The sequence below is a fragment of the Coregonus clupeaformis genome, chromosome 34 (genome assembly GCF_020615455.1).
Source record: "Coregonus clupeaformis isolate EN_2021a chromosome 34, ASM2061545v1, whole genome shotgun sequence".
Lineage (NCBI taxonomy): Eukaryota > Metazoa > Chordata > Actinopteri > Salmoniformes > Salmonidae > Coregonus > Coregonus clupeaformis.
Genome location: NC_059225.1, coordinates 43631664 through 43643827, shown reverse-complemented (window position 1 = coordinate 43643827; position 12164 = coordinate 43631664). Strand labels below are relative to the sequence as shown.

Here is a 12164-nt window from a genome sequence, read left to right as displayed (position 1 = left end):
TGAGTAGATCTAGCTGGCTTCGTAGGATACCCCCTCAGGACTGACTGATTCAAGCTAACTACAGTATCTAAACAACACTAAGCACCTTGAAGTTTCATTGAAAAAGTATTGTAGTACTCCGAAGATCTTCTAACCAGACGAAGACGCAAAGGTTCATCTAAATAAAAATGTTAATAAACATACACACAATGGGGCAGTTGCACACACTCGTGAACTCCTTGCTGTTTAGTTCATGACAAAGGCTTAATCTGGGTCCGTGCCATGTGTTGTTCCACTTTAGATGAGCATGTGATTTTGTTTGGTTTGAGAATGCTAATGAGCTGAGAATATATTTTTCTCTCTAATTTACTTTGATGCCAGTCTGCATTAAGACAGTGATAGCTTAGTGCAGGATAGTGACACCTGAATTGATCCATTGTTTCGTTTTATATCTCTGGTGTGATTAGTTCAGTTAAAACAGGAACGGTGAGGCTTCCTTATTTGTTGTCTGCATTAAGTTACATGACAGCTAGATGAAGACTGATGAATCACAGACGCCTCAGCTCTTTAACAGTCCAACACAAACTGTCTGCAACGCTTCCCCAGAACGTTCTAGTAAGCATTGTAGATAGTAAACAATCTCAATTAACTTCCTTGGTAAAATGAAGGTAAACAAAAAAGTAAACAAAAACAAACTTGACATCCGAGGTACATAAGGCGAAACATGTGATGACATCACTTACTCGGCGACATCACTGCGGATCCCACGGAGTTCCTTCAAGAGGTTATCTATCCCAGAATGCCATGCGGTGTTCCAGGCCAGCTGCAGGGTCTCCTTGGCGGGGGTCAGGGAGAGGAGGTCAGAGTATGGGGGCAGGACGGAGCAGTAGGGGCTCACCGCGTGGTGGGACGCAGCCTGGAACGGTAGGCTGTACCTGGGGAGGGAGGGAGAGAGAGAGAGAGAGAGAGAGAGAGAGAGAGAGAGAGAGAGAGAGAGAGAGAGAGAGAGAGAGAGAGAGAGAGAGAGAGAGAGAGAGAGAGAGAGAGAGAGAGAGAGAGAGAGAGAGAGAGAGAGAGAGAGAGAGAGAGAGAGAGAGAGAGAGAGAGAGAGAGAGAGAGAGAGAGAGAGAGAGAGAGAGAGAGAGAGAGAGAGAGAGAGAGAGAGAGAGAGGATGATGAAGTTACTAGATATGAATAGTGTTACATGTAAATAGACAGACTGTCATCAATAGAAAAAGTAAATATTGGTGATTATCAATAAAGTCAGGCTACTTCATTACCTTCGTATGACAGACACTGGGAGAGAAAATGGTGAGAGAGCCACGTCGGAGCTGGATTTGTCCGACCTGATTAGGTAAAACAATAAAATGACGTAACCACATCTTTGCTCTGTAGAATAGTGCTAAAATCCAAAGCAAACAAATTAATTCAGTTGACAAAAACAAGCCATATATCGAGATGAGAGAGGGAAGAACACTTACCACACTTCTATTGTGGCAATCTCATCAAAGAGCAGCAGACACATCAACACAGCCACCTCACTAACATCCCCTTTGTTCTCCTTGACAAGCAATGAAGCTAACAGGATAAACAAACGATTAGAAAACATTCAGTGATTAGCGGTGGTGAATGTACAGTCAACTTTGTGACTGTTTGAAAAACAAATCTCGGGCGAAAAAAGTTGATTCCAGTGAGGGTTTAGCTGTGTGATTGTTTAACCTTGTGAAGGCCTTTTTGAGTGGTGCAACAGAATCTGGTTACCAATGTGAACGTCTAGGTCCTGTGAACATACCTCTAAACTGTACAACGTAATGCATTTATTGAATTACATTTACATTTTAGTCATTTAGCAGACGCTCTTATCCAGAGTGACTTACAGTTAGTGAGTGCATACGTTTTTCATACTGGCCCCCCGTGGGAATCGGACCCACAACCCTGGCGTTGCAAGTGCCATGCTCTACCAACTGAGCTACAGGAGTTGTGAATTAACACCAGGGCAGTGTTAAACTGTTCAAACGTTACTCACTGAGTTGTCATGTGAGCGTATCCCTCAGCTGTTTAACGAAATGAGTTCAGCTGTGACCGAGTGAATGAGATGTGTGTGAACATCACTCAGAGCAGTGTGATAGCATTGGACTGTGATGGTTGCTAAATGAGTTGTGTTGTGAACGTACTCCTGAGCAGAGTGATGAGGAGGGGGGTCTTCTCAGCCAGAAGGTGCCTCAGGGAGGGGTCTGCATACACCAGCTTTCTCAGGATACACACACATGGCTCCAACAGGCAGTCCATGCTCTGGAGGAAGAACATACACACACACACGTGTTAACACAGCGAACACAGACAAACACATTCATATTCAAGATGATCTGCGAGGTCTTTTCACCTTCATGTGGTCGTTCACACTCTCTGTGATGAGGCAGATCACTTTATCTGCTACACCAAGACTCTTCAACACTGGGTGCATTGCCGTTTCTGTGGAGAAAATAGATTGAAAGTAATAAATTAACAATAGGCCTATCAATAATGGCTGCATAACAATGCTAGACCCTAAGAATACATGGAATTTGCATGCATTTCCTTTCTCAAGTTACTTCTATTATTTATCCTAAACATATGGTGGTGGGTAGAGGCATACGCCTTTGGAAAAACACACCAAGCTTTTCTTTGGTGTGACTATTTGCACAAAATGTTTATATTTTCATACATTTTCTTCTGCAAAAAGTTATTCTTGTAAGTTAATATGTTCTTTCCAAACCATTTTGATGTTCATATGATCTTTTAGAGTTATGGCTAGTGTTATGCCATTTTCCCCAAAACATTTTTGATCTACATATCCCTTGATAATCCTAAAAGCATCGTGTGGAGGATATGAAGCGCTACTTCACCCTGTAGGACGACGGCCAGTTGTTCTGCTGCTGACCTCCTGAGGGTCAGGTCAACAGTGTCAGAGGTCAAGATGCTGAACAGCTTCTCCACAGACTCCACCTACGGTTATAAAGACATAAACGACTGTAACAGTAAGAACAACTTAACCTGGGTGTACACTAAATGATTTTGGCCCCGATTTAGCTGTCCCAGACACGTTTTTGAGATCGGAAAGAAAATCCCCATGTCGTTGCCTACTCGTTTAATGTGAGCGAGTCAGAGACGCCATCTGAGGGCTACCGATCCCGTCTTTGATCAGTCCCAGACATCCTGATATTTTCCAACATATTTGATTTTATCGGCACAAAATCTGCAATGCTCTTGTAGTGTGAGCTTTGCAACGACAAGTTTTGAGAACGGTGATCAGCAATAGCCAATGACAGTTTGCCAAAGAAGCCAGTGAGATGACGTTATATCACATTACCCAGAATGTGTAGACTCTGGAGCAGGAGCGATGACTACTACTAGTATGCGTTTGTACTTGCCTTTAACCAAAGCGTCAAATTGTTACAGCTTTGAAGTTCACAAGCAATGTTAGTTAACTCAAAATGATGGTTAGATATTTCAACTCTGTATGGTAAGCGTGAATGTCTGACTGAACATGTTTATGAGCCTGTTTGGAGCCACAGCTTGTTCTAGCTACGTTAACAATCTAATCCAGGGCCGTGCACAGACCTTTCAGGGGGCATGTGCTCAAAATGAAAAAAGGGCATACAAAAAAAATATATACTTTCATAATTTGTATCTCGAAATTAATGACACACTAAATGGCTCTATAGCAAAAAGTTTTTTTTTTTTTTTTTTGCATAGGCCTATTTATTTATGCAACATGTAAAATAGGGACCTTGTAGCAGTCGTAAGGACAAAGGCAGGCAGGTAGAGGTATACATGGTGGTTTAATTTATTTACACAGCGCTGGACATGGTGGTGATAAATGTACAATTATATGTATCTACAAAGTTCTAGACTTCAAATGTTCTATTCAAAAGAAAAAGCCTCTTATCAGGCAAAACCTGTACTAAACATACAAGGCACAGGTGGTGTCTAGCAGGCTCAGATACTGCCTCCCATTGTTAACCAAAAGTGACCTTCTGAAACATACCCAAACAGCACTTATATACAAGAAGCCACACCTATGTGGAGCACAGGCCAGGTACATCTATGCATGTTGAAACAGCAACACAGAGAAACCTGACACATGCTCTCCAAATAAAGACAATGAAGAAATTGACAAAACTGGTAAATAGAATGAAATAAACCAAAGCATCTTTATCATGTGTTGAACCGTTTTTTAGCTCTCCAAACAACGTTTCCACTTTTAGAATGAGAACGGTACAAATGTAATAATATATTGTCTGAATGAACAGAAACGACCGTAACCAAACATTCTAGATTACTTGGTTAATTGAGGGGATTAACGGTAACATCAAGACTAAATATATATCTGTGATATACAGTGGGGAATTGATCAACATTTACAACCGATTTACAAAAAGAAACAATGAGTGCAGGGGGTCAGTGCGTATTCTTGGAGAGAGACGTGCCACATCTTCACCACACAACAACACTCACTCATCACAAATTGTAAACTAGCTATACTATATACAAAAGTATGTGGACACCCCATCAAATGAGTAGATTCTGCTATTTCAGCCACACCCATTGCTGACAGGTGTATAAAATCGAACACACAGCCACGCAATCTCCATAGACAAACATTGGCAGTAGAATGGCCTCACTGAAGAGTTCAGTGACTTTCAACGTGGCACTGTCATAGGATACCACCTTTCCAACAAGTCAGTTCGTTAAATTTCTGCCCTGGTCAACTGTAAGTGCTGTTATTGTGAAGCAGAAACGTCTAGGAGTAACAACGGCTCAGGTGCAAAGTGGTAGACCACACAAGCTCACAGAACGGAACCGCAGAGTGCTGAAGCGCATAAAAATAGTCTGTCCTCCGTTGCAACACACATTACAGAGTTCCAAACTGCCTCTGGAAGAAACATCAGCACAAGAACTGTTAGTCGGGAGCTTCATGAAATGGGTTTCCATGGCAGAGCAGCCACACACAAGCCTAAGATCACCATGCACAATGCCAAGCGTCAGCTGGAGTGGTGTAAAGCTCGCCACCATTGGACTGGAGCAGTGGAAACGCGTTCTCTGGAGTGATGAATCACACTTCACCATCTGGCAGTCCGACGGATCTGGGTTTGGCGGATGCCAGGAGAACGCTACCTGCCCCAATGCATAGTGCCAACTGTAAAGTTTGGTGGAGGAGGAATAATGGTCTGGGGCTGTTTTTCATGGTTCGGGCTAGGCCCCTTAGTTCCAGTGAAGGGAAATCTTAACGCTAAAGCATGCAATAACTTTCTAGACGATTCTGTGCTTCCAACTTTGTGGTAACAGTTTGGGGAAGGCCCTTTCCTGTTTCAGCATAACAATGCCCTGTGCACAAAGCGAGGTCCATACATAAATGGTTTGTCTAGATCGGTGTGGAAGAACTTGACTGGCCTGCACAGAGCCCTGACCTCAACCCCATTGAACACCTTTGGGATGAATTGGAACACCGACTGCGAGCCAGGCCTAATCGCCCAACATCAGTGCCCGACCTCACTAATGCTCTTGTGGCTGAATGGAAGCAAGTCCCCGCAGCAATGTTCCAACATCTAGTGGAAAGCCTTCCCAGAAGAGTGGAGGCTGTTACAGCAGCAAATGGAGGACCAACTCCATATTAATGCCCATGATTTTGGAATGAGATGTTTGACGAGCAGGTGTCCACATACTTTTAGTGTAGTTACAGTGCCGCCTTAAGACATCAGAAAAGACCCTGGGCTATCAGCTGATCATTGATGTTGATTGATGTAAATCTGCTAGTTAGCTAGCTCAATTTCTTTTATTGATTGCGATTTTCCTCCATCTTTCTGCCTCTCTCTGCTGTGCGTATCAGCCAACCAGACCAAAATATTGATGATATAGGCTAAATCAAGAGTTATTAATTGTTAATCAAATGTTATGCTGCTGTGGCAGTACTGTTTATATTTAAACTAGGTAGCTAGCTACTCACACTCGACCGGTGACCACATCTCTCAAGCCATACATGTTTGGATACTGGGCACGTGCAATCTCCGTACAGGGCAGACTGGGAAAAAGGCACAACCGGGCGCTTGAGCTCGGTACAGGGCAGATCAACAGGCGCAATCAATGGACGGGGTGGGTGGTGGCGAACTTGACGACGACTTGCAGGCAGTGGGTTCCGAACAACAATGACACTTTTTGGGGGTCTTTAAAAATAAAATAAAAATTTGGGGGGAAATGATACCATCACCCAAAAGGGCACTTTGGAGACTAGAAGGGCAAAAGGGCATGTGCTCTATACAGGTAGAGCCCTATCTGTGCACGTGCCTGATCTAATCACATTGTTTTCGTGAGACAGCGTGTTGGTATGGAGAATCCTTAAGACCAAGTGAATAATGTTGTAGTGTGTGTGTCAGATCGTTTAGTTTGCGCACCACTACGTCGGCAAGACAAAAGAAACTACAGGAAAGACGGTGGTTTAATGTGAGAGGCTCAGCGATGTTAAGATTTTGAAAGTCGTGTAGTGTACACCCGGCATTAGGGTATAGTCTGTCACATAACCATACCTCTTTACTTGAACGGGAGGAAGGCAAACGTTGTCTGTATGTCTCTGCCCGTCTAGCCATACCTTGAGGAAGGACCTGTCGCTGCTGTCCAGGTTGATGTCCAGTGCGTTGGTGAGACAGAAGAGGGAGGGGAGAGAGGAGAGGACAGGACCCTCCAGGGCTGGTCTGGCTGTGGTAGCCCCTTCTACACTGGTCAGGTGGGGTAGAAGGTGTTGGACCGCTGCAGCTCGGACCCTGCAATCACACCAAATACTCAGAGGTATGGGACTGTAGGTCATCAATCAATCAACCTATTAATCAATCGATATATACACTACTGGTCAAAAGTTTTAGAAGACCTACTCATTCAAGGGTTATTCTTTATTTTTACTATTTTCTACATTGTAGAATAATAGTGAAGACATCAAAACTATGAAATAACACATATGAAATCATGTAGCAAGCAAAAAAAGTGTTAAACAAATCAAAATATATGTTCTATTTGAGATTCTTCAAATAGCCACCCTTTGCTTTGATGACAGCTTTGCACACTCTTGGCATTCTCTCAACCAGCTTCATGAGGTAGTCACCTGGAATGCATTTCAATTAACAGGTGTGACTTGTTAAAAGTTAATTTGTGGAATTTCTTTCCTTCTTAATGCATTTGAGCCTATCAGTTGTGTTGTGACAAGATAGTGGGGTATACAGAAGATAGCTCTATTTGGTAAAAGACCAAGTCCATATTACGGCAAGAACAGCTCAAATACGCAAAGAGAAACGACAGTCAATCATTACTTTAAGACATGAAGGTCAGTCAATACGGAACATTTCAAGAACTTTGAAAGTTTCTTTAAGTGCAGTCGCAAAAACCATCAAGCGCTATGATGAAACTGGCTCTCATGAGGACCGCCACAGGAAAGGAAGACCCAGAGTTACCTCTGCTGCAGAGGATAAGTTAATTAGAGTTACCAGCCTCAGAAATTGCAGCCCAAATCAATGCTTCACAGAGTTCAAGTAACCGACACATCTCAACATCAACTGTTCAGAGGGGACTGTGTGAATCAGGCCTTCATGGTCGAATTGCTGCAAAGAAACCACTACTAAAGGACACCAATAAGAAGAAGAGACTTGCTTGGGCCAAGAAACACGAGCAATGGACATTAGACCGGTGGAAATGTGTCCTTTGGTCTGGAGTCCAAATTTGAGATTTTTGGTTCCAACCGCTGTGTGTTTGTGAGACGCGGTGTGGGTGAACGGATGATCACTGCATGTGTATTTCCCACCGTAAAGCATGGAGGAGGTGGTGTTATGGTGTGGGGGTGCTTTGCTGGTGACCCCGTCTGTAATTTATTTAGAATTCAAGGCAAACTTAACCAGCATGGCTACCATAGCATTCTGCAGTGATACGCCATCCCATCTGGTTTGGGCTTAGTGGGACTATGATTTGTTTTTTTCAACAGGGCAATGACCCAGCACACCTCCAAGCTGTGTAAGGGCTATTTTACCAAGAAGGAGATTGATGGAGTGCTGCATCAGATGACCTGGCCTCCACAATCCCCCAGCCTCAACCAAATTGAGATGGTTTGGGATGAGTCAGACCACAGTGAAGGAAAAGCAGCCAACAAGTGCTCTGCATATGTGGGAACTCCTTCAAGACTGTTGGAAAAGCATTCCAGGTGAAGCTGGTTGAGAGAATGCCAAGAGTGTGCAAAGCTGTCATCAAGGCAAAGGGTGGCTATTTGAAGAATCTCAAATATAAAATATATTTTGATTTGTTTAACACTTTTTTGGTTACTACATGATTCCATATGTGTTATTTCATAGTATTCTACAATGTAGGAAATAGTAATAATAAAGAAAAACCCTTGAATGAGTAGGTGTTCTAAAACTTTTGACCGGTAGTGTATATAAGTGTTTTACCTGGGATTTTTTATAGCAGCGGTGGCCAAGTAATTTCCTGCAATTCTACACATTTTGTCAAATGGCTGAGAGAAAAATTGCAGTTTCAAAGCTAATTTCTACATATTTTGCCATGGGGTGGAAAGAACATTTGGCAGTTTGTAAGCTAGTTTTCTGCAATTCTACACATTTTGCCATGGCTTACGCCGTGTTCGTATGCCATCTGAGTGACTAAAACATTTTAACAAAATCAGTGGTGCGCCGCTGCTAAATGCATAGAGGGGAAACACTGATCAAGCATTCAAATAATCACTCTCTGTCTTTTCTGTCTGTTTGTTCGGTCTGTGTCTATGAATCAGTCAAAGATACAGGACTTTCATATACAACTAATACATCTGCCATACAACACTCTGAGATAACTGAATACACAGTGCAATACAGAAAGAGAGTAGATGTACATATTCATACAACAGCAGTACAGACAGACAGGGACTGTGTGGAGAAGATAGCTGTCTCCCATTACCATTACAAAGAGCCCCCAGCCAGAGACAGAGTTGATGACTCCATCAGCTAATAACAAGTGACAGCGTTAATATGCCCATCAACATCAACACACAGTGTTGGACAGCAGAATACCTAAACACTGAGACAGTTGTCTGGTTTTACAACGCCCTCAAGAGTCAATGTCAAATTCAGTCGACAGCTTCAAAAGTACAAAGACACACACTCAGACAAATTTGCCTTTTTCCTCTCACACACGCGTGCACCAGAGTATGTGAGCGGAGCAGAGCTAGGAGCTCCAATTTATTTCGCTCCAGAAGCGCTCACTTCACGAGCTCAGGGCATGCCAGGCCCAGCATGCATTTGTAGTCTACTTGTGTGCTGCTACATCCCCTTGCTCTAGCTACTGTCGTGGAGTTCGCTAAATATTTTCATAAAGAAACTGATAGAACACACAGGTGCAAAATCAAGGTGACTTACAAAGATGAGGACTAAGAGCAATAGAGGGAGTGTGGTGATGTAGTGTCCACAACTAAAGAATGATTGTGGAATCTGAAAAGACACGTATCCTGAAAGCATGATGGTGTACTTACTATTCGCACATGCTAACAGAAAACAATGAGGTAGGCAGATAACTAAAGTGTGTCATTGTAGCAAAGTATTTATAAACTACAAATCTGCTCTCTTAAACGTTTTGTTCATGTTTTTACATTATCTATAGGCCTTAATTGATTTTGGCCCAATAGGTCTGGCATATTCCCACATTCAAGAAGATATTATCCACTGCTGGCCTGCTCTTGCATGAGCCTGAAGCCACAGACTGGCCAAAACTTGTGTTTCTCAAAATGAATTCAAAAAATGAATTCAAAAGGCACTAATAAAAGTCATCCTTCATTTAATTTGTATTTAATTATAAGTAAGTCAAAGCCTATATGCGTAATTTATAGACTATAATGATTTAATATAATGAAATGTTGTTTAGATGCTGAGGGCTTTATGTCCTTACCAGCCTATTGTCTCATACTCTTCGTAGGCTATAGCCTTGAAATAATATAGCCTAAATCATGTATTTACGTTCCTTCTTAACCTCCCTGTCTGGCTCCTGACCTATTTAGAGTGTTTATATGCTGTTTAATATGACATCTAGCCTATTTGAATGTATGTATGCTTCTTACGTTCACCTTTTCATGTTAATTCAAATACTTTTCATTCAAATCATATGGTTTGGTTTCAGTATTTAAAAACCATATGGTAGGTCCAGGTAGTCACAAAAATAGGTGGGTTTTGGTTCAACTGTGATTTTAATGAACGGAGCGAATTTGGAGCAGCATTTTTTATTTTATTTTGTGAATGCAGAGCGGTTTTTAGTGGAGCGGTTGGAAAGGACATGGAGCTCAACTCCGCTCACATTCTCTGGCGTGCACGCACACACACACAAATCATCCCATTCCCAAAACACTAGGGCTGCACAATATGGGCAAATAATCAAATTGCGCATTTTTTGTACCAGATATTGCAATTTTACTTGCGATAAAGATCAAAACACTTCGGTAAACTGTTGGAATCATAGAAATAGAATGATCATTCTAAACGTATGGTTGGAATACAGTGGGCACTTGGAATGCAGTTTTGTTTGGCAAGACAAAAAATGAAAAAGTAAGGGAGGAGATGGCTGTGACAAAGTAGGAACCAAAGTGTTGGTAAGTGTTTCCCATGGGACCCTAATTAGATTGAAATAGATAGGCACATTCAGAGAAAGACTTTAGAATTTTCTTCGTGTTTTCCAAGCTGTTGCACAAACAATGCTGATATACTCCACCACTGGTACCGCCCTGTATTAGAGCAAAAATGTGCTACATCTCAGTGGAGTTAGTTAGCCAACAATTAGCATTAGGGGGCTAACACACATTTTTTGGGGCACATCAACTAACTAGCGTTTTGCAGAGATTAAGTTACACAAAATAATAGTATAATGCAGATTTATATTAGGATGCAAAGTGGAAAGCTGTCTTGTTCTTGTTTGGAAAAATCTGTTGACTGCATGCTGTTGTTTGGTCAATGCATGCAGAGAGAATCTCGAGCACAAGGAACTGCATGCTTGAGTGACAGGGGTCAGGGCTTGGTGTGTGTGGGGTTGGGAAGCGGACAAAAAGGAGAGACGGAGAGAGAACTCCGTCAACTCAAGAAATAAATCAAAAGTTTTAAAAATGGGCGTTACAGACAGCTAAATGGCATTTCACAATATTGCAGCCTGAAATATGGATATTGCGAATTGAAATATTGCAATTTCGATTAAAATGTGATTAATCGTGCAGCCCTAACACACACAAACACACAGAAACAGTCCCCTACCACACAGACACACTCACTTACTCCGGCTCCTTAGTAAAGAGTAGTCGTAGTGCAGCTCTCAACTTGGCTGTGTTTGGAAACACGCCGTCTCTCACCTCGTTTGACACTTCACTTATCAGAAGAACACAGTTTCCCAGCGCATCCTCTGTGCCTGCGTAACTCTACACACACACACACACACACACACACACACACACACACACACACACACGGTAAGGTCTGGGAATTCCAGCTGAGCACAACAGTAAATAAATATGCATCACTGTGATTAGAGAACATTTCATCTGGTTTCTATTGACGTGACAGGCTCAGAGACGAATGGCTGCAAATTAAATCAAACTTGACGACCTTGTCAAGATCCCATGCATATTCATGTTCAATTGTCTGGATTTCTGTTGCTTCAAACCCCAACGTTTAATAAAAAGCTTGTTTTTTGTTGCAAAAAAAGTTACAATATCACAGAATATGCAAATGTGCAGATAACAAAATATTGCTTGGCAGCAGCTCCATTTGGTGCTTGTACTCGGAGGAAGCAGAAATTTGACTTTGATTGCACTTGTTTAGAAAATAACAGACGCTTTCCCCCCCAAAGTACTACATAAAAGGTTCACATTTTATTTCCCTTCATGAGCTGTCAATGTTTATAACCAGTGTATGCCAGCCATTGAGTGTGTGTGGTGTGGGTACAGTACCTGTAATATGGGGATGACTGGGTAAAGTGCCTGGTTGAACCTGTCCCATGTTGATGCTGTCATCATTAATTGGCCCTTCAGCAGGAAGAGCAGAATATCCTTGGCAGCAGAGTTCACCTATAGATCACACATCAACTCCTGAACCCACAGCAGGCAGTATAACAATAAATCTCTTTCACGAGCCACCCAACTGTTTCTT

General features: G+C 42.2%; 1 protein-coding gene across 2 annotated transcripts in view; it reads right to left on the bottom strand.

Moving 5' to 3' along the window:
* rttn (rotatin) overlaps positions 1 to 12164 on the bottom strand; it is a 69509-nt gene that overhangs the window by 43322 nt on the left and 14023 nt on the right. For both annotated transcript variants that reach the window (XM_041862205.1, XM_041862206.1), the window contains exons 16-24: positions 11966 to 12082; positions 11295 to 11434; positions 6605 to 6776; positions 2865 to 2964; positions 2363 to 2451; positions 2154 to 2271; positions 1461 to 1557; positions 1260 to 1325; positions 723 to 914 (exon numbers count right to left, since the gene is read on the bottom strand). In XM_041862205.1, coding sequence (XP_041718139.1) covers positions 723 to 914; positions 1260 to 1325; positions 1461 to 1557; positions 2154 to 2271; positions 2363 to 2451; positions 2865 to 2964; positions 6605 to 6776; positions 11295 to 11434; positions 11966 to 12082 — 1091 coding nt within the window. The remainder of the gene's footprint in view (positions 1 to 722; positions 915 to 1259; positions 1326 to 1460; positions 1558 to 2153; positions 2272 to 2362; positions 2452 to 2864; positions 2965 to 6604; positions 6777 to 11294; positions 11435 to 11965; positions 12083 to 12164) is intronic.